The sequence below is a fragment of the Pelmatolapia mariae genome, linkage group LG3_W (genome assembly GCF_036321145.2).
Source record: "Pelmatolapia mariae isolate MD_Pm_ZW linkage group LG3_W, Pm_UMD_F_2, whole genome shotgun sequence".
NCBI classification, from domain to species: Eukaryota; Metazoa; Chordata; class Actinopteri; order Cichliformes; family Cichlidae; genus Pelmatolapia; species Pelmatolapia mariae.
The window spans coordinates 83,965,498-83,987,775 of NC_086229.1; the positions used below are offsets into that span (position 1 = coordinate 83,965,498).

The window sequence follows — 22,278 nt, forward strand, 5'->3', positions numbered from 1 at the left end:
AGTAAATGCACAGTGACTACACACCGATCTGTGACGCCCCACTACAGCTTCGCGATGCCTTAGCGTGACCCGAAACTCTTCGTATGAACGGCGGAAACCCACGTCAGAACCGAAAGGAATGCTGTTCAGAACCAAAATGCCTTCATTTAAGAAATCATAGAAAAATAAATAATGTACCACTTAAAATACTGAGACAAAAATACACAAATATATGCACAAAAAAACCTTGAAATTGTTACATACATAAAACTCCAACAACAATAAAGAAACTGCTCGTGTAGTTCCCGCCACTGTTAAAGCGCATCAACTGCTGTTGACCTGCTTATCTTGTAGCACCGTAAGAACCTACACTGATGTGCATCCATTCTTTTAAAATGGTGAGATGAGCTGTACGTCACACAGAAACCACGTGGGTGGAAATCCTTTCGGATCCACTGGCGGCTGCCGCTACATCACAACAGGTTTGTTTTACTTTGTTTCACATCGGCTCTTACAGCAAACGATTCTAATGCTGAAGAAAACCCTACACAGCACCTACTATGTCAAAAGGCAAGATAAAGATAGGGAACGTGAAAGGATGTATAACCCATGGTGAAAAATAAACCTACTGCTCCATTCACTTTTTTTGATTTGCTCCATATGATGAGGAATGTGATGTTAACCGGCCACCAGTTAGACTGCGGTGAACTAATGGAAAGAGACCAGTTTGCGGTAAATGCCAAATTTAGCTTTTCTTGTATTGTAACACTTTTTCAACATATTTAAGACAATGTGAGGTGGAAGAGAGCAGTGTGGCAGGCTAGATTCAACACAATCTGCCTTCATCTGAAATACCAGGGACTAAATCTCACTGAAGCCTTGTGGGAAAAACAGACCTCTAAACAAAGCTCTGCACTTCCTCAAACTGATGCCTGTTTTCACTATTTAAGAAATCCATATGTAATAAACTGTGAACATGCAGCAAACTGACAACACTGTACAAATAATATCCCGTACAAGTCCAGTATGAGAAAGTAGCATATCTGCAGACGATGCTCGGATGTGCTTTGTACAAATACTGAGCTTCTTTAAAACCGTGAGTCCGATCAGTGGCTGTACAACTAAGATGAATGCAATCTCAATGTATGCTCAGGTGAAGCTCGAAGCTACATGCGGTTTCAACATCCTGTAAAAACATATACATGAAAAACAGTGCGGCTTTTCATTCCTCCCACAGCTTACAACGCTTTCCCTTCTGGAAAACAAAAAACAAAAGAAAATAGAAAACAGACTTCATCGTAATTATTCAAAATGTGATACAAAGTTGTACATTTCTGATAAAGGAATGAATAAAAGCTTGAGGCACCAAAGGCTATTATACACAAAATACAAACAATGTGTAAAAATGAGAGAGGGGGAGTGAAAAACCAACAAACAAAAGAGATAAAAATAGTAAAGAAACAAACGTGATCAATCGCGTTCTGTCAACGCTCTCGGTAAACCGCGCGTTTGCCCGCCAGGAGAGGGAGACGCTCCTGCTGATCTTGACGTAAGATCCGCGAGACTCCTGGAGGCTCTCCTGCAGAGTCCGTTCCCGCGCTGGGAGACGGTTTCCGAGCACGCCCGTCCAAACTCAAATCTGTGTGAGGCTGATTCATTTCCCTGTCAGTGCAGCGAGCTTGCCAAGTTTACCTCCCCCCAATACCCACCCACCCCCTTCCCTACCCTTCCCCTCTTGTCCGGAGACCTGTTTGGAGGCACCGCACTGACGATGAGTGAGCCTCACGAGTGCAACAGTGATAAACCTGCTGATACGGTACCCTCTGCAGGCATCACCACAATAAAGCAACAATAACCAACAGCTTTACTTTCTGGGGGGACATTCAGGCTACCAGCCATGGCGTGACTCCCTTGGGAAGATTAAAGGAAAGCAAAAAAAAAAAAAAAATTACTTATTCAGAACTCTAGAGGCTTTTCTTTTTTTTTTTGTTAGTGTTGTTTTTTTCTGCAGAAGCCATGACGCAACCACAAAACAGTGACATGTATGTACAATACATATAAATATAGTTTCAGTACACTACTCATGCTTTTTCAGGAGTGGGGAGGGCAGGGGTGCAATGTTCTGCTTGGCACAGTCCTTTTTTTTCTTTTAGTCTTTGAGTGAATGGTGCTGCATGAAAGTGTGGTGAGGTTGTTGAGACGAAGCAACACAGAAACACCTAGCGTTTTGGTGTTAGGGAGCCAGTCCAGATCCCACCTCATCCACTTCCTCCTCCTCCCACGCCTCCTTTCACCACCCCCCCGTGAATCTGGCCGGGCTGCGACGCTCCAGTCTGAGCCATGCAAAGACTAAAGAGACAAGTTCTGCCACCAGCCGAGGATCTGAGCTCCACCACGGCGTGGATGTGAGAGAGAGGACACACGTGGTTTTTGTTTTTTTTGTTGTTTTTTTTCCACACGGCGATGTGAGTAGAAGCAGCCAAGAGCATGAAACTTGCAGCGGGGTCGGACAGTGGGGTGGGGGGGAGGACAGTTATCTCTTTTTGTAGCATTGTACACACAGACTTCTTTTCTTTTAGACATGTTTTCCCATTAAAAAACTATAAATACCGTAAAAGAAGCATTATTTACAAACTCCATGCGTTTCAGGTTAGAGTGATCACTGCAAGGAAAGCACAACAACAGAGAGAGCGACGTGAGGATGGGTGTTTTCACATCGGTTCATGAGTTGTATGCTGTGGTTTTCCCACAGAAGCAATACACTGCTGCCACTAACGAGTCACAATAAATGAAACATAAAACAACATGCAAACACAGAAGCTGAAACCCACATGAAATAAATACAAACGAACACTGGGTGAGCATAATATTAGTATCATACTGGGACAAAATAAACAGATTTCTCACTATTAGATAAATCAATAAAAATAATAATTATAATTTCAGTGTTTATAACAAAATTTTACTCAATTATGTTCTTGTCTTACCTTCTGCCAGCACCCAGGCATTGGTAAACCATCAGGGCCCTGTTTAAAGAAGAGCAGCAGAAATAAAACAATGAGATCTGAAACAGTACAGGCAGGTTCGCTGAGAACTTGTGTGATAATGCATTCGCAAAAAAATGACAAAAGGTTATAAATAAGTGGCTTTTATGCCAGAGGTATAGATTACAAATGGTATCCAGGTAGTTTTGGAACATCCAGTTAATGAACACAAATCTAAAAGTGTGACACAATAACAGAAACGCTCCCATTCTCCTACTTCATCAAGTCATCCATGTAATTACACTTGTTCTCTCTTTCCACCCTAAGGATGTGCAACCTGCATGCAGCTAAGTGCTGTGTATATATACTATTAGGTCCATGAGTTTCTGGATAGTGTAGTTTTGCCTCTGTGCACCACTACGGTCTGTTTTAAATCAAATGAAGTAACCAATATGCGACTGAAGTGCAAAATTTCAGCTTTAATTCAACAGCCTGAACCAACTAATATAATTTTAATCCTTGGACAAAAATCCAAGTTTAGTCTGAAGTCTAGAACCTGTGGACAGAACCAAATGCTGAATTTCCATTTCTGAAAAAGGATGAATAATATACAGTGAGGTACAGTGGCTTGCAAAAGTATTCGGCCCCCTTGAACTTTCCCACATTTTGTCACATTACAGCCACAAACATGAATCAATTTTATTGGAATTCCAAGTGAAAGACCAACACAAAGTGGTGTACACGTGAGAAGTGGAACGAAAATCATACTTGATTCCAAACATTTTTTACAAATAAATAACTGCAAAGTGGGGTGTGCGTAATGATTCAGCCCCCTTTGGTCTGAGTGCAGTCAGTTGCCCATAGACATTGCCTGATGAGTGCTAATGAATAAATAGAGTGCACCTGTGTGTAATCTAATGTCAGTACAAATACAGCTGCTCTGTGACGGCCTCAGGGGTTGTCTAAGAGAATATTGGGAGCAACAACACCATGAAGTCCAAAGAACACACCAGACAGGTCAGAGATAAAGTTATTGAGAAATTTAAAGCAGGCTTAGGCTACAAAAAGATTTCCCAAGCCTTGAACATCCCACGGAGCACTGTTCAAGCCATCATTCAGAAATGGAAGGAGTATGGCACAACTGTAAACCTACCAAGACAAGGCCGTCCACCTAAACTCACAGGCCGAACAAGGAGAGCGCTGATCAGAAATGCAGCCAAGAGGCCCATGGTGACTCTGGACGAGCTGCAGAGATCTACAGCTCAGGTGGGGGAATCTGTCCATAGGACAACTATTAGTCGTGCACTGCACAAAGTTGGCCTTTATGGAAGAGTGGCAAGAAGAAAGCCATTGTTAACAGAAAACCATAAGAAGTCCCGTTTGCAGTTTGCCACAAGCCATGTGGGGGACACAGCAAACATGTGGAAGAAGGTGCTCTGGTCAGATGAGACCAAAATGGAACTTTTTGGCCAAAATGCAAAACGCTATGTGTGGCGGAAAACTAACACTGCACATCACTCTGAACACACCATCCCCACTGTCAAATATGGTGGTGGCAGCATCATGCTCTGGGGGTGCTTCTCTTCAGCAGGGACAGGGAAGCTGGTCAGAGTTGATGGGGAGATGGATGGAGCCAAATACAGGGCAATCTTGGAAGAAAACCTCTTGGAGTCTGTAAAAGACTTGAGACTGGGGTGGAGGTTCACCTTCCAGCAGAGCAACGACCCTAAACATAAAGCCAGGCCAACAATGGAATGGTTTAAAACAAAACATATCCATGTGTTAGAATGGCCCAGTCAAAGTCCAGATCTAAATCCAATCGAGAATCTGTGGCAAGATCTGAAAACTGCTGTTCACAAACGCTGTCCATCTAATCTGACTGAGCTGGAGCTGTTTTGCAAAGAAGAATGGGCAAGAATTTCAGTCTCTAGATGTGCAAAGCTGGTAGAGACATACCCTAAAAGACTGGCAGCTGTAATTGCAGCAAAAGGTGGTTCTGCAAAGTATTGACTCAGGGGGCTGAATAATTACGCACACCCCACTTTTCAGTTATTTATTTGTAAAAAATGTTTGGAATCATGTATGATTTTCATTCCACTTCTCACATGTACACCACTTTGTATTGGTCTTTCACGTGGAATTCCAATAAAATTGATTCATGTTTGTGGCTGTAATGTGACAAAGTGTGGGAAAGTTCAAGGGGGCCGAATACTTTTGCAAGCCACTGTACCTCTCCATACTTTTCTCATCCAATCATTCTGGTACTTGTTCATCTTGGTTTCATCCATCTAAAGACTTTCTGCAGGACTGTGCTGGCTATTTAAGATGTTTTCTGTCAGAGTCTAATCTGCATTGCAACCCTCTGTATTTACACGAATGAAAGCGTCTCTTTGTTGTAGATTTTCACATCTATCTGCCTCCTTGAGAGTGCTTTTGATGTGGTTTGAAATAATTCTGTCATCATGCCCTCCCAAAATTTTTGCTTTCTCTGATAGTTTTCCTTCACCTGCATCTGCATCACTCTAAAACCTCAGATTGAGAGGTCCATCAAACAGTTGTCCAGTTACTTTTGAGCCTCTAAATATGGGGGGAATCTAAAAATGACTGTAATACCTGCTGTGGTGGTGTATAATTCCAAAAAACTGTGTCACAGTCCAAAAACCTTTGGACCTAATGGCATTTTCACAGGAAAATGTAGGATGTCTTCACAATAAGTTCTGTCAGGTCACACGGACCTGCTGACCATTGCAATAACTAAACACTTACATCATTTTGCTGAATTTGACACAACTGTGACTAGTTTAGAGACAGTAATGCAGGTTGCACAACTTCAACCAAGTTATCAAAGTCAGCAACACTACAGAAACTACTGCACCTCCCCGGTGCTTGGGAAATGAATAGAATCATGAACTGTGCAGCGCTTTACTTTGCTTTCTTTTTAAATGCAACACTGGCTATTATGATAACATATTCTAAATTATTACATGCAACGGCAACCTCAAGAGAGTGTATTCATTCATGCATGTAATACACAGCAAAATCTTTCAGTATTTATCTTATTATATGTGCTGCTGTATTTTAGAACATGATGTGGGCACACTATAAAGAAAATCAAGCAAGTGTGATAAAAAAAATAAAATGAATGCAGCTGGTTTAAGTAAATTAATGCAGATGTAATGTAAAAAGATGATTTTTGTGACATTTTCAATGCTTTCTTACCCACTCTGGTTCATTCCTATACACACACAGCAATATGGCATCTTAAAATGAACTCCTTGTATACTTTAAGCGCTTAAATTACCACCCATAGTGTTAAAATATCCATGCAACATACAACATTGTTTCTGAAACAAAAAGCTTTGTAAACATATTTGAGAAAAAAGACAATTTTTCTACGAATAGGTCTTGAATTGAGTAGGTCTGAATTTGTAGCAGAATAAATGATTTCTCGTCTTGTCACGGTCTGGCCCAATTGGTACAAAAGCAGAGAGGGGTTGGAGAGTTAACACAGTAAAGGAGGGATCCATGGGTAACTCATTATTTAAGGAGTCTGTGTTAGCAACAGGTTAAAAGGGAACTGGTTCATCAAGGAATCAGAAGGACGTAGGGAGTAAGCATAATGCTTTCTGCAGTTTTATTCAGAGGAATGATAGGATTCAGTTAGAGGGACAGATTTATTTACTTTGTGTATTTTGTTTCTAACGGTGTGCCTAAAACAAGAAAAAGGCTGCTTGCGGTCAGGATGTTAGTGACGTATGTGCATGTGAATGTTGTTTTTCTAGCAATTGATAAAAATGATGATAAAAATGTAACTGTGATGAAAATAAGATGTGCTCATGCTCGTCAGGCTCTCGATTCATGCATGGTTTTGCTTCGGTAATGACTGAAGGTGAGCGGCATGCATGGGTAGGAGGTTTAGGAAGAAGAGAAATACTGTACCAATTGGCATGGGGCATCCAGCCCGTCCAGACCTGGCTGCCCTGGTTCCCCCTTTTCACCCTTAAATCCCCGGAAACCCTGTTTGTAAAAATGACCTCGGAGTGTTACTGAGAGAGAGGTGGACGACCCTTACCCCCTGCATCAGTCCACTGCGACAGACACAAGGGGAGGGAGAGGGAGGAGCTGCCCTGTGAGCTTGCGAACCCAACCCAATGTTGTTGTTTTTTTGCATTTGAACAGTTGAATTATTAGGAAAGTAATACGCTTTAACATTTAGGTTATTTTGGTGGTTTTCTGGTTCTCAGCACAGCCAAAGGGAGCTCCTTCCTTCCTTGTTTGGAGCGACCGCTCACAGTTGGGACATACCAATGGGCAGGGTGCATCTAATCCTGGGGCACCCTGTTCTCCTTTCTCGCCCTTAGGCCCTTTTTTGCCCTTCTTTCCCTTCTCCCCCTGTGGATACAATGGTTTGGTCAAGTTAAGAAGCATTTGTCAACAATGAGGACTGCTATTAGGAGGGATTAAATAAGGGAGGCTATGGCCCACAGAGAGGAACGACACATGGTCAGTGTTAGGTAGGAGGGGATACCAAACAATACCGGCTACTCTAAAAACATTCCTTAGGGCAGGAAGTAGACATAAAAGGGGAGATAGTGAGGTGGGTAGGAAAAATTGGAAAACACTTCATAGCCAAAGGGATGTCAAGGGCACAAAGGATGAGAAAGTGTAGCAGGGAAAAAGACCTCCATAAAGACAGAATAAAATTTTACTACACACTGAAAAAGTCCAAACTGTATCCCTGTAGAACAGAATATTTTCACATGCTCAAATCAACTGTGTTAGAAATATCAGGTTTGGTAAAGTACACCAACACTTAAAGGTTTGGGGTGATTTTCAAAGTAAAAGTATGTATGTGTGGGTGTTTTAAAGCACATTGTTTCCATCTAATTTAACATTAAATCAGAAATAAATTAAATAAATTATAATAAATGAATAATTAATTAATGAGAGCAGGCAGAAGACTGTCTGTAGTGGTGGAAGTATGCTCAGGAGTGAAGAGGAATGAGAGTTAGTAAAAGCAAAACAGAATACGAGTAGGTGTAAGAAATAAGCAGGTGTAAGAGTGGAGATGCGAGGTGACATCTCTTCTGTGAATGAGTTTAAATACCTGGGGTCAACCATCGAAAGCAATGGACAATGCACAAGAGAGGTGAAGAAGATAATACAGGCAGGGTGGAGCAGGTGGAGATTATTAAAAGGGAAGGTTTACAAAATGGTAGTGAGACTTGCTTTCATGTATGGTTTGGAGAGAGTGTCAATGTGAAGGAGGTCATGACAAACGAGAATGCTTCATTTAAGGTAAGATGAAGGCATGTGGTGGCCACTAAAGACAGCAGCTGGAAGAAGATGGAGAAGTTAAAGTGTTCCTGTGATGGCTTTTAATGGTGGGAAATTGCAGATTTCATAACATATGTGTACTACTCTCTTCACAGAACACCTGAAAATGAATAATAAGAGAATAAGAGCTGGGAAGGCCTCAGTGAACTGCTGTATTTGGAGGAGAAGTACATCAGAATCTCTATTTTGAGAAACAGATGTCTCACTGGCAGCTTCGTGAAAGAGTTCCCATGTGAAGAGATTGTTACACATTATTGTATGAAGCCTATTTCAGCCTTTATTTCTCTTCAGCATGTGTTGCTTTAATCAGCACAACAGTTTTCAGCTATGCAAACATTATCAGTTAGATGAACCCTCATCAGGTAATACGATAGATTTGTTTGAAGTGGTTGAAAATGAGCCTGTGTAGAAATTCCATTAAACATAATAAATGATTTATAATGAAAAAAACATTTTAAAAAAATTCAAAGTCACCCCAAACTTTGAAGTGGTAACGTATGTTGTTCATGCAAGTTATTAGCACTCATAGCTACCACCCATAACTCATTAAAAGTGTAAGTATTTGATTATTGTGTATCATCCACAGTCTGCCAGATTCTTATCAGACGCTACCTGTACAAATACATTAAAGAGGCGCAGTGCTACAATCTGTTGTGCATTAGAAATCGTCGGTAAACACAACGATTCACAGAGCACGCCACGGAGCAGCAAAGTGTCTTTATATACCAAGGACTAGGATACAGTTTCTTAAAGACATCTACTGAACAAATCATGCCTGTTAGTGGTGCAGAGACACACACAAGTAACACTGAAAGCTACAGACTACTGTAAACACAAGCAGGGAAAGGATTACCAACAGGCTTAGCAACTCAAGGTGAAATGCTTTAAGTTTATGTCCATGCGTGGAAACAACAGAAAATAAAAAAGCATGAATTTTAAGAGCCTGTTGTCAATGGACTTGTTTGAGCTAATACATCAAAATCAGCTTTAAATGACTTAGAATGGACTTGATGAGATGGCAAATCACTCAAAAGTGGAGAACAAAAGCTGGTTTGAGAGGACTGGAGATGACACTTTAAGCAATGGAGGACTGCCATTATAGGACGCTATTATCCAATTGGCTCTTGAGTCCATCTGTCGAGGAGGCACAACTGCTGTACAAAAGACCGAGCCCAAGCAAAACATGTTCACAGTAACTGTAAAGGAAGCTCATTAGGATAATAATGGCTAATGAAATTAGCAAATTAAAATGTACTGTAGTCAGCTACTGAGTCAAAGTAGGCAGGTTTAATAATATCAGTACTTCAATTATTGATATTATAGCTCTAAAGCATCCTGTCACTGTCCATTGACATCAGCCTTCTATGTAGTTATTAATGAGCCGTTACAGTATATCTACATCTACCTTTTCTCCTCTTTCCCCAACGTCGCCTTTTTCTCCCCTTAAGCCTGGCAACCCCTGTAAAAGCACAACTCCACATTAAAATCTGACGCACAGGGGTCCCGACCAAGGTCGGTGTGTGATGAGTCGGCAGCGAGAACGTGCTCGCCTTTGACACGCACAGACATAAGAGGCTTATCTTGCCCTTGCAACGCTAAAAGCAAGACATTTTCAATCAAACTTAAAACTAAAATAATTTTTAAAAAAGCTGAGGGTGAAAGCTTTAAAACTTAAGACCAAAAGAAGAAGAAATAGCTGGGTGTAAAACAAAAGCTGGCATAATTATATTTATGTAGTGAACCTCTAAATGAGATCTCTAAAGGGCACAGTGACCAGACCAATTTATGCACAACAAGACTTACTGAATTGAACACACAATGTATGAGAACTTTTAGAAGATCAATCAGCTGTCTTTCTATCATTCACTAATAAGATAATTAGCATCAGGCAAGGAGGAGTACTTATTATCCACAAAAAGCAGCACAAATGAACAAAAAGTGCCTGAAATGATTGATGCTATTATGGTATATCATGCTATCAACTTGTGATATGGAGATTTGCAAAATGTGGAACATATGAGGCAGATTTGATGAGGCGTTCCTCTGTTACACAAAGTTTTTTTCCGGGTATGGGTTGGCTCTGTATATCATTTGGTGCTATACAACTCGTATTCAGGAACTAAATTATGGATAAATAGATCATTTTAAATAATGCTGCATCAGATTCTGTGGAGATACACTTTCTTCTAGTTTTGGGATTTAAAATATATATTTTAAAGCTTTTTGCTAAGTATTCCTCAACCAGGAGAAGCTGTTTGATTCCTGTTTTCATCACTAATTCTTGTGTCTTTTTTTTCTGAAACTTTCTTGTTAAAAACAGAACTAAAAGAAAGTCAAACAGACTCACATCCAAGCCTGGTGTTCCAGCAGCTCCCTGCAAATAGAGACATGAGTCGTATTATGATCACAAATATGTATTTCACACTGTATCAATACATTTTTTTATTTTTGTAACAAAAAATACAACATAAATGTAGGCATTGAACTATTTCAAACTCACAGGTAGTCCATAGGGTCCTCTTGGCCCTGGCTCACCCGGTGCTCCTTTCTCACCCTAGTTTAAATATATCAGTGTTGTACTTACAATGGCAGGTAAAAGGTTAAATGAATTAGAGTGAGTTAAAATGTCTGGACCCAACCGATATATGAGGTTTTTTAATACCAATATGGATATTTAGTGATTTACAATTCTGATAATCTGATAAATGGGCCGATATTTTTCCTTTCAGACACACGGAAAATAAATATAGATTCCTGAACACTTTTTACAAGCAGTTATTTATGAGTCCTTTCTATGATAACATGACAGTAAAATTTACAATCTTGTTTTCTTGGCACTTGAATTTATGGATTACTCATTTACGCTCTGCTTGACTCTGATCAGTTGGTTAATGTAGCATTTCCAATGACTTTGCTAACAGGGGAATGGCAGAGTGCCCTCTGGTGGACAAACTATACCACAGCAACTCTCGCTGTTGAATAATCTCTTCTTTATTTATATAATTAATTTTAATCTATTGGCCATTATAAAAAGTGGATGCTATATTGACAAACTTCTAATGTCGGTCAATAATCGGTCACTATATATCGGTCAGCCGTTAATGCAGAGTATCATCAGTAAGATATAAGAAATGAAATGTTGATCTTACAATATCCCCCTTCGGCCCAGCTGGACCAGCAGGACCTGAAGGCCCATCCATGCCCTGCAGAAAATAGTGTTATCATGGTGAGTTTACAACTTTGCATTAGAATAAGCACGTGTTTCAGAATAATTAAGGTTTTCCGATGCAAATGGTAGCAAAAGCCACATATAGCCTCCGCATATATATTTATACATGTATATATATATAATACTCCTGGTTTGACCTACAACCAGCACACAGAAGTGGTAGACGTGCATTGGCCACAAAGGACATTTACACTGCTGACACAGTTAATGTATGAGTGTGTGTTAATGCTCAGTTAATGCAACACGGGACAAAACAAGAGCCTTGAAATGCCTGCTCTAACAGTGCTGCGTATGGTCTCAATCCTCTGAGCTGAAGTGAGTGCGGACAGTCTTTTTTCTGAGCTATAAAAATCTAAAAGAAAAAAAAATTGAAACAAAACTGTCTTTTTTGGTAAAAATGATAAACAGTATGAGGTGGCATGGCTGAATAAAAAGGAAAATAGGATAATGAGGGGACTGTATGGAGGGGATACTGTCGAAGTAGATACTGTACGAGTTAGGTGCTGAAGCCTCTTGGTCACATGGCACTCACCCTAATTCCAGGCTTGCCGTCCAAGCCGGAGGCTCCCTGTGTGGTTATGGAGGTATGAGTGACATGAACAAGGCGGGATTAGTACCAGATGAACACTGTTATTAGGACAGGTTGATGGCAGGGTTTACAACAACTAAATTACACTGTGTGTTACAGGGCGCTTGGCAAAGTGGTCAGCCCAGGCAAATGAAAATGAGCACAGAAAATGGATTATAGATGCACGCACTTACACACACACACACGCACGCACACTTACATATACAAACACACACATACAAATGTGTGTACTAATGCACAATACAATACAAATGAGGGACCTCTATGGTGTAAAGAAATAAAGAAATAAAGGGCAGGACTGGCTGAAGACACCCTGTGGTGTGTGGTTTCACTTACAGGGAGACCCAGAGGTCCACGGTCCCCTTTGTGTCCTGGTTCTCCTCGAGTACCCTTTGCCCCATGCAAACCAGGTTCACCCTGAGAAAGAAAGAGAAGCAGGAGATGGTTTTGTTTTAAGTTTTGCCAGGCTCACTAGATATTTATAATAACTACTTATAAGATAACCTGACTATGGCTTAATATCGTACACGTGAAGGAATTTCATGTTCACTTTGTTGATATTTACCTTTGGTCCAGGAAAGCCATGGGGACCCTGAAAAACATTTAAAAAGCAGCTAACATTAGTTTACAAGTACCTGGCTCGATTATTTTGAATATATTTTATTTCTGTCTATCCCCACATTTCTTTTCTATGTTCTGCTTGTGGCCCGAACCGTTGCACATAAATTGTTGTGAAAGCTGCGATGAAGGGATGGATGAAAAGTAGAACAAGCGCAGCACCGTGAAATTGCTCACAGCGAAAAACTGACGAGGGCTCCCTGTGTTTTATTTTTACTCTGCTCCTTGGTGACTTCATACAAGCAAACACCGCTGTGGGATTAAAGAGTAGTTAAGCTGGACTGGGCCGCAGACAGATGGGAAATGTAATTAGTGACTGACAGTCTATATATGTAAGGTGAAGGAAATGCTAGCGTGGCTCCAAATACCCACTTCTTCTTAAGATATTGAGATTTTTTTAAAAGGAAGCTGTAGACTTTTAACCTGCTGCTAGACACTGTGTGAGGTTAGAGCTAAAAGGAAGGATGGAAGGAACCACGGCACTCTACACTACAAGCTTCTGTGTTTCTGAGACATTCATTTGTAATGACGACACTGTGCTGTTGTCTTTTCGTTCGTTATGAGTTGTCATGTAACATGTCATTAGGGTTATTAGCATATGCTGTGTGTCTAATACAAGTGTAGTTTGTGTCCACTAATGAAAAAGGGGGTTTTCAGGGCAGCACACTGACCATAGGTCCTGGGGATCCATGGGGCCCTGGTGGCCCTGGAGGGCCAATTATCTGAAAACATTAGGAGAGAAATTATATAATAAAAGTGTGAGTCAACAAGTTTATTACATGTTATTTGCATTTCACAATAAAAGCGTGACATATAGGGCAGATTTACTAAACTGGTCAAAAAACAGGGTGAGAGCAAAAATAGCGCTACAAGGTGTGTGTGATTTACAAAAGTGGAACTATTTTCGAAACACAGGTGCAATTATTTCATTTGAGTATCAAGTGCAAAATATAAGACATGCTTTTGGTACATTTAGCAGCAAATCAGTTATTCAGGTTGCACACTTTATTTGATTATTTTCTTCCTGATATTTTGCACCTGGAGAAAGAAACTCCCAGAAATGCGTATGGAACTGGGTCAGCTGTAGAAATCTGAGTGTCCACCTCTTACATCAGTCTTGTCACTGCACTCTCTTTGTAAATATTGTTGGGACTTTATTTTATTCTAACTTACAGAAGGACCTTGAGGACCTGGGAGTCCTGCATCTCCTTTATCCCCTTTCATTCCATTGACACCCTAGAGGAACAAAAGCTTCATGAGATCCACGTTGTGTCTGCCAAATGTCAGGCTGAGTAAGTAGAAGTTTCAGAGGCATTTATCAGAATGGGAGAGTATTCTTACAGGTAAGCCAGGTAAACCAGTTGCTCCTTTCTCCCCTGAAGCTCCGGGCATTCCCATGTCTCCTTTAGAGCCTTTGTATCCCTAAGAGTGGGTAGAAAGTTACCCAAAGAGATCAAAATGATTAATTTCTATTTTAACTCTGTAGCTATTAATTGAGAATGGGTTTTGTACTGGTTACAAAAAAACTGTCTTTTCCCCTGATTTTCTCTAACAGACACTGTTCTGTCTGTGGTGGATTGTCATATTAGACATAGCCAATTTCAAATAATGAGGTCAACAAATATGCAGGTAATCCTTCAGGCTTTTTTTTTCCACTCTTAGATTTTATGATTCTGTTTGTAATCAGAAGAAAGCTAGTTTATGGAGATAGGAGGAAGCATTGAAATACAATAATAGGGCCTGTTGTGTCATAGGCTTTTGACCCAGCATTTTGAGTTTCATGCCTTTTTGTATTATGATGTTCTTGTTTATATGGTTTAGGCTTCAGTTACTTCTGTTGATTTTCAGTTGTTTCCCTGTATAGATTACTCCCGGTTCTGTGTCTTCCCCACTATGTTGGTTGTAGTGTCGTGTCTTCAGTGTGGGAGACTGTCGTGTCCTGTGCTTAAGTCTCCCTCGCCCTTTGTGTCTCAGAGATGTCTTTGCCTCCGTGTCGCTCTCTATCCCTCTGTCTTATCTCCTTCTCTGGTTTACATGTTTCCCCTTGTGTTTCATTCCATATCTTCCGCATCTCTCATGTGTTCTCCATCACGGTTTCTGTATTTGTTTCTTAGTATGTCCGTGTCCCATCTCCCGTTTCTATTTCCCTAACGTGTGTCTTAAGTCTGCGTCTCTGCGATTCCTGTTTTATTTTGAAAGTCTTGTGTTCCGTGTTTAATGTGTTTATTTTTGCTTCCTCTGTGGCGTCATGTTCATTTGTATCTGCTGTGTTTCCCGTGTGTTTCCACTTCCCTCGTCACCCTCATGTGTATTTATGTGATCTGTTGTCATGCATTCATTGTCAGGTTGTCTGTGTTTCACGCCATGTTTCTATGTATCCCGGCCAGGTTTCATGTTAGGGGTTTTTCACGTTTAGCTTTCCCAGTTTAGGTTATTGTTTAGCTTCGTCTTGGTTCACTTTTCCCCTTTGTTTTGTAGTTTGCTACCAGACATAAAAAACGGTTCGATTTTTGTTAAGAACCCCGTTTTGCCTTTGTTTGTCTACACTTAGGTCATCTACTCTCGACTCCACGTGTTAAGGTTAACCAATGTAAGTAAATATATATATACATGTATAAGATCAACTTACTCTTTCTCCATCAAGTCCAGGAAGACCAGGCAGACCGCGATCCCCCTGATATGACATTTTTATGACCACAAATTAAACTAAATTAGCTATCAAGTTACATAATGTGACTTGTAAAAGTCACCGCTTGACATCATAATCAAACACACAACTACACATACACACACACATAAGAAATTTACCTTTATGCCTGGTGGTCCCGTTGGCCCAGGAGGTCCAGGGGGACCCTGGACAGAAAGAGAGACAGATTTCTCTTCAACACGTGCGTACAAGTGTGAATACATCAAAACTGTAGTGAAACCTACGAAACAATGCTGTGAATTATGTTTTAATTAACACTGGCACTGGCCATAACACTGAAAAACATGTTAGGAATCAGGTATTAACCATGAACAGGACGCTCAACACATGCAGAGGTCACAACAGTGAGAACATGTATGACAGAATGACAGAATTACACATTTTGATGTTAGGATGTGAGGGCTGCATGACGATAGCTGAACCATAAATTCTGCCATTCTGACACCGATTTAGGGTGAAATGGAAAATGTTCACACTATCAAGCATCTGCATTTTTCTGCTCTGAGGTTTGTAGTTCTTAGTGAAAAAAAAAGGCTACACATTCGTATGCTTATTTTAGATGTAGACATGTTGGAAGGTGGAATAAACTATTAGTGACTCAAACCACAGCCTTTGGGATTCTTGACTGCTATACATGACGCGATTTTGACAAGAAGCGGACTGAATGAGTTTGGAAAACCCTCTTAATGCTGTTTAATAGACATTCAAGGACACAACCAGCAGCTCAGGCAGCATGTAAGGTCGATCACAGAGAAGCACAATCGCAGCACTGAATACAGTTTTATTCACTGTCAAGCAAAAACGTTGCTGGGTGAGGGAGGACAAGTACAACAGGGCAGCGCAAACGGGTGTTGGAACCGGGTCGGGCCCATGCTCGGACATAGATGGATCACACTTTGGAGATGAAACAATACACAGAATACACAGAGCCTATTTACCGTAACTGTAATAGTGGTAATCTTCTGCAGTAGGCCATAGGAGTGGAAGTGGGGAAGAAGTGAGAGATAAGATTGTAGAGGTCACATGAAAAGAAACCTTTGTGTCAGCACATTCCTGCACAGGAACACCCTCAACGTCTATAGAGCTCAAACTAAGTAGCTTCAACTAATCCACTTGCACTGGATTACATTTCTATATATGTTTATATTTTTTCCTTTTTAGTCATTATGTTATGCATACAGTTTTGAGAGGCAAATAATTCACTTTCACCTACTTCAGCTCCACTTTTAATCTGGCAAGTAAGCAGTGAGGAAGGTGAACCATTCATAGGTAGGTACACACATCAAAAATAAAAAGGAATCATTTTCCCCTCGTCTTTTACGTCTAAGGAACCGACCTGTAAAGCTTCCTGAATGTTTCCGTTGTAGTCGATGATTTCGGTGGCACCTTGTTCTCCTTTCTGCCCAGGTGGGCCCTGCACATGTCCAACACCATTAAACACATTTTTATTTCACACATGATTACATCATATCAAAGAATTACAAGCCCAATAGAGTGCCTCCCTTTCAAAAATCTGCCTAGGCTTAACTACTGCCCCCTGGTGGTGATAACAAACCTCTAAGGGCAGCAGATCTGCCTCAACCTCATCCTCAGACCAAACCTCTGCATGTTCTGACAGCATCCATAAACCTTTTGTGTGGCTCAATATCTTTGTTCAGTTGTCCTGTATATCCACTATGCCTCTTCTGCACATCTCCTAACTATCTCAGCCTTGTCTCCCTTTTTATTTTGTCTCCAAACCAACACTCAAACTGAGCTGTCACTCTGATGTGCTCATCCTAATCACATCCTAGAACTGAAGTGTTCTATTAGCAATTAAAAGGTTTAGCGTATCAGCACACAGCATCATTAATTATCTTTAATATGCTTGCTTACCCTTGGTCCAATGAGCCCCAAGTCTCCTTTATCTCCAGCCTCGCCCTAATATGAAAGACAAACAACAAATATTGAACTCAAGGCACATTGCCGTCACGCCTTCAGCCACACACTTTACATTTTTATAGATGCTGAGGCCTTTTAGTATTTACAGCTTGCATTTGACAGAATAAAAGAACAACTTTTTGTATCTATAACCTGTTTTTAATGGCGATGAAATAATATCTATGTTCTTTACAGCTTCAAAAGCTGCGATAAAAGCTTGAATAAATTAATTATAAATGAGAATAAATTAAAATCTATAGTTCAGCTTTTCGCCCTTGTTACACTGAAGGAGTTTAAAGTGTTGGTGGAGTTTAAATTTGTGTGTGCGACTGTTTTATGCGAGTTCGTTTGAATGTTGTTAATTTAATCTGATGTGTGTTGCTGTGTATCTGTGTTGCTGCCTTCTTAGCCAGGTCTCCCTTTGACCTCAGAGGGACTAACTGGTTAAATAAAGGTTAAATATACTGAAAACAAAAACATGTCTTTAATGAAGACCTCACTGAAGAACAGTGTTTTATAGTGACATACAACACAGCATTCAACTCAAAGGCTCCTCCAACATTTATTAATACCTGCAAATCTGATTGTTTTTATAAACAACACGCTTAACAAGGATCATTAAGTTCTTAGTGTTTTCACATTTTTACCAGCTCAAGACAAAAAAACAAAAACAAACCAAGATCACTGGAAAATAAATTTAGCTGGTTCAGGGATCAACTCATTCCCATGCAGAGTAGAGAAAACAAATCTGCTGTACTGACCTTTGACCCTTTAGGGCCAGGTGTACCAGCCTCTCCTTGTGAACCCTGCCATGTTTAAAAACACACACACACAGGTGAAGAGGATACTAACGCTTAGTACTTCAGACATGCACATAAAGTTGAAGAATATAAACAAACCCTTTTTAAAAACTTTTTATGGGTTTAAAGAAAATTACGCATTTCTAAAAACACATTTCCTAAAGGAAACATTATCATCCTCTCTGACTCCTCCTGTGAGAGCTACGCAGCGAGCTCCACTAAAATAACCAGGTTTTAATACGCTGCAACCGCCAAGAAGTGGAGAGCGTGTTTATTTGAACTCTGTCGCTGACAGAGGATGAGTTTCACTTCTGGGGCATGTAATAGGATGTGAACCAGATCTCTGTGTCGTCTAAGTTTAGACTGGAGATTAAGCTACCTGCAGGGGCAGCACCAGACATAAACAAAGGCAACCTCATTTATACTGGGTTTACTTTACACGGACTCCAGGGAAAGCCATCACAGACTATAATGTTTTAGCCAGGTTCAACAAAAAGAGAACATGAAGTCTTGATTAAGCATCGCCTTATCTGATTTATGACTTGGAGAACTTTGCCGTGTGTGTTTGGATCGAAGAGGCTCTAGATGGCAGCAAAGCAACAGCTGAAAAGCTCCAAAGACTCCTCGCTTCAGCAACTTATTTTTTTAATAATTCATACCGTACGCACAGGCATGAATGCACACTTATGCCCTTCACTTACTGACCTTTGGTCCAGCGGGTCCCGTCTCTCCTCGTTCTCCCTTCCCTGGTGGTCCGTGGTCACCTTTCTCACCCTATGCAAAGAGAAGGAGAAGGAGAGGTGAGTTACTATTGTTCTCCTGCAAAAAAAATAAGGTGTCATACAGAACTGCTGATCAAAGCTGAGTTCCCTCTTTAATGTCAGCACAAGGCCCGCGGTGCATCTTCTGAACATGAGGCGCGCCTTCGGTTCCCCTCATGTCATACATATTCAGCATGACTCCTCAGCCTTTTCATGAGCTCGCTTACTCAACATATTCAAACGGCGAAATGTAAATACTGATGCCGAGTCAGCACGAGGCAGACGTGAGATGTGACAGGGCCGAGGAAATCGACAACAAAGAACCCTTTTCCTTAAAGTCGATGATTTAAATGCACATTCTTAATTTTGAATTGTGCCTTTTTTTCTTATTTTGATTTGACTGAAAACAGCCAATAGAGGGAGACGTGGTAAAACTCAAGCTTCACAGTGTCTAATACTTCTTACTGATATTTAAAAACCGAGCGGGACACAATTATTATCCAGCAGCATCGATTCAGTAAGGATTTAATAATAAACGTTTACTGACATGTTATTATGTGTAGTGTGCCTTGAAAACAAAAAAAGCAAGGTAAAACGCTGATTGTCTCAAATGGAATAAACATTAAGCCAAATTGTTTTTCTACAAAGCCAATTTTTTTAGCTTCTCTCTGCCTGACATTTGATTAAGCAGCAGAGATATGCCAGAGGACAGCGAAACGCTAATATATCTCAGTTATCTGCGCACTGCAAACAGCCCGATGCAAAAGGACAAAGCACGAGCAATAATTCTTGCATGTCTGGATTATCACCGCTGGCTCCACGGTGTGATAATGTCAGGACTCAAAGGTAGCAGCAGAGGATTATCTCATTCTGACCACTTCCAAGTGACATTTTGAAGCAACAGAGGTTTAATCACCTTGAGGGGAAGCGATAATGAAGGGTAATGAGAACAGAAACTCAAAGGAATTCGCGATTTCACCGACGATCGCGCTGATAGGATGTGATAACCATCAGTCAAAGTGTTTGAGTCTCATCATTACCGGCTCGTAATATTCAGTGTGTCACTCGGAGCAGAAAATACCTCCCACGCTGTGATAAACAACATCGCAGTGACGAGCTGAAGTCACCCACCTTAGTTCCTGGGAGTCCTGGAAGCCCAGGCTCACCCTGGGGACCAAGAAACCCGGGCTCACCCTGCACAAAAAAAAAACAAAAACAAAAACACAACCACGAGCAGCTATTATTAATTTTTCCACTGGGCGTCTCTCATGTAGCGCTGCTAATGAGCACTAAACACACACACACAAGATGCATGAGCAAACACATTTATAATGACAGGCATGCACTTACAGCTCGCACACTTGCACACGCACACAAGCGCGCACTCATGCATAAATCACACTCACAGACACACATTATCAGTGGCTGGTTAATTTATCCCCTGGTTCCTCATATATTAACGAGTCTCTCCCTCTTATGAATCCTAATAGACGTTACGACTGACCTTGTTAGAAACTCATCGGGGCACGCAGAAGTGTTCTGATTAAGAGGGTCTGCGCCGCTCACGAAGACGCTTCCAATTTTTCTGCATTTGCACTTTCACGTATGAGGAGCAAGGGTCCAGCATGAAGTGCGACACTGGGTTTGATTTACATTACATTTGATTGGGAAATTACTTAACCGGAATGTATTATTACACCATCTGCAACCTAGAGAACATTAGGCACTCTGGAAGCCCTCAGAGAGGCAATGGACATTTGGCTTTCAAACCTTTAAACTTTGATTGGATAAACAGCAAAGAATGCAGAGAGCAGAACAAAGTGCAAGGTCGAGTGCTACGTTAGCAAAAAAATATTGTTAGAATCCATCAAGCATACAGGCCTCTTAAGTCAAAACAGGGGTATATAAAGTGTAAAATGAAAGGACCTTTTTTTAACAAGTCCAGCACGTTCCAAGCATACGAAAAGAAAAGAACAAAACAGGCATAACAAGCACCATCATCTCCATTCCTGTGTGAGCATTCCTTACATTCAACAGTTATATTTTAAGCTTAATGGTCCTCAAGTGCATTGATTTGGTTGCTTTTCTTTAACATGCGCCATTTGTGCATTTCGATTTGCCATCTGCTCTTGATACGGGGAAAACAGTAGCTTTAAAAAACACGGAATAATCAAATAAAAGTTAAACTTCCTCTTTTAAACGAGCAGCACTTTTGACACATTGAGCCTCCTGATTGCCACCGTCAGGAAGTCGACTGAAATGTCTGCCTGCTAAGCAGGATTCAATCATTAATTCATGGACCTCCGTGTTATTCACGAATCCTAATGAGACAGTTTTCCTGCTGAACGCTGGCATGTTTAGATCAAAAGCTCAGACTGTTTGGTCTTGTCATTTCGCCTAAACTCCTCACTTTCGCTTCGCAGCAGCTACCGTGCCGCTAAGCTGAAGCGCAAATCCCCACAAAGCAGGAGAAGCGAGATCGGACCACGACGTGCCATGTATGAGGCGTGACAGCAGGCCAGCTGAGATTCGCTCTGTACTCTACCACAGATGGACTGAAGCTGACGGACAGGGACAACACTGATGGGAGGGTGGATGAAAACAGCGAAGCATTTACCTTTATCCCTGGTAGTCCAGGCAGCCCTGGAAGTCCTGGCTCTCCCTACACAAGAAGAGTGTGACATGTTACAGCCAAGCCAAGCTAAGCTGAGTCAAGCCTCATTTGGGTTTGAAAAGCTCTATGCGTTATTTTCTATTTGTGTTTTCCTCTGTCTATCAAGCTGTCGTGGTTCTGAAAAGCGGCCCGCTGTCCAGAAATTGTATTTTCACCGTCATTCGCTTGTGGTAAGCATCAGCAGAAGGTACTTGCACATGCACTTTCAGACCAACTCATGCAGCCATGGCTTGACAGCGCGATTAGTACTTGTTATAAAACTCAACCCTTCACAAAGTGCAACTGAGTTTCATTTTTAGGATTTTATTGGTTTGGGCAGGTGTGAAGTGTTCGGGGTTTCTGGAAGGAAAAATCGTCTGATACTTTGGGTTAAAGTTGCAAAAGCTGTTTGCGAAAGCTGCCACGGCTTCAAGGTCCTCCGAGTTTGGCAGTGCAGGAAGAGTTGGCGTATTTTTCTATTATCAAGGTCGGGTGATTGTCAAGCTGAGAACGCAGTCATTTGATTCGACTGCGGAAAACTCAAGAGGTCAGGCTCCCCCCCAATCCTCCGATGAGAATACTTTGAGACTTTCAAAATAAAAATTTCTGACTTAACGGGAAAATTATGACCACTGGATTTATGGCATATGAAAAGAAATGATTAGCGCCGCTCAAGAATAATGAATCGTAATGGCACTCGG

General features: G+C 41.0%; 1 protein-coding gene across 1 annotated transcript in view; it reads right to left on the reverse strand.

Moving 5' to 3' along the window:
* Nucleotides 1-1,715: 1,715 nt before the first annotated feature.
* Nucleotides 1,716-22,278, reverse strand: part of LOC134624923 (collagen alpha-1(XXV) chain) — a 53,188-nt gene continuing 32,625 nt past the window's right edge. The window contains exons 14-35 of the mRNA XM_063470118.1: nt 21,542-21,586; nt 20,056-20,118; nt 18,869-18,937; nt 18,125-18,169; nt 17,319-17,363; nt 16,780-16,857; nt 16,382-16,405; nt 15,545-15,589; nt 15,366-15,410; nt 14,078-14,158; nt 13,910-13,972; nt 13,408-13,458; nt 12,684-12,710; nt 12,455-12,535; nt 12,062-12,097; nt 11,450-11,503; nt 10,801-10,854; nt 10,648-10,674; nt 9,706-9,759; nt 7,269-7,355; nt 2,967-3,005; nt 1,716-2,641 (exon numbers count right to left, since the gene is read on the reverse strand). Coding sequence (XP_063326188.1) covers nt 2,639-2,641; nt 2,967-3,005; nt 7,269-7,355; nt 9,706-9,759; nt 10,648-10,674; nt 10,801-10,854; nt 11,450-11,503; nt 12,062-12,097; nt 12,455-12,535; nt 12,684-12,710; nt 13,408-13,458; nt 13,910-13,972; nt 14,078-14,158; nt 15,366-15,410; nt 15,545-15,589; nt 16,382-16,405; nt 16,780-16,857; nt 17,319-17,363; nt 18,125-18,169; nt 18,869-18,937; nt 20,056-20,118; nt 21,542-21,586 — 1,116 coding nt within the window. The 3' untranslated portion in view covers nt 1,716-2,638. The remainder of the gene's footprint in view (nt 2,642-2,966; nt 3,006-7,268; nt 7,356-9,705; nt 9,760-10,647; nt 10,675-10,800; nt 10,855-11,449; nt 11,504-12,061; nt 12,098-12,454; nt 12,536-12,683; nt 12,711-13,407; nt 13,459-13,909; nt 13,973-14,077; nt 14,159-15,365; nt 15,411-15,544; nt 15,590-16,381; nt 16,406-16,779; nt 16,858-17,318; nt 17,364-18,124; nt 18,170-18,868; nt 18,938-20,055; nt 20,119-21,541; nt 21,587-22,278) is intronic.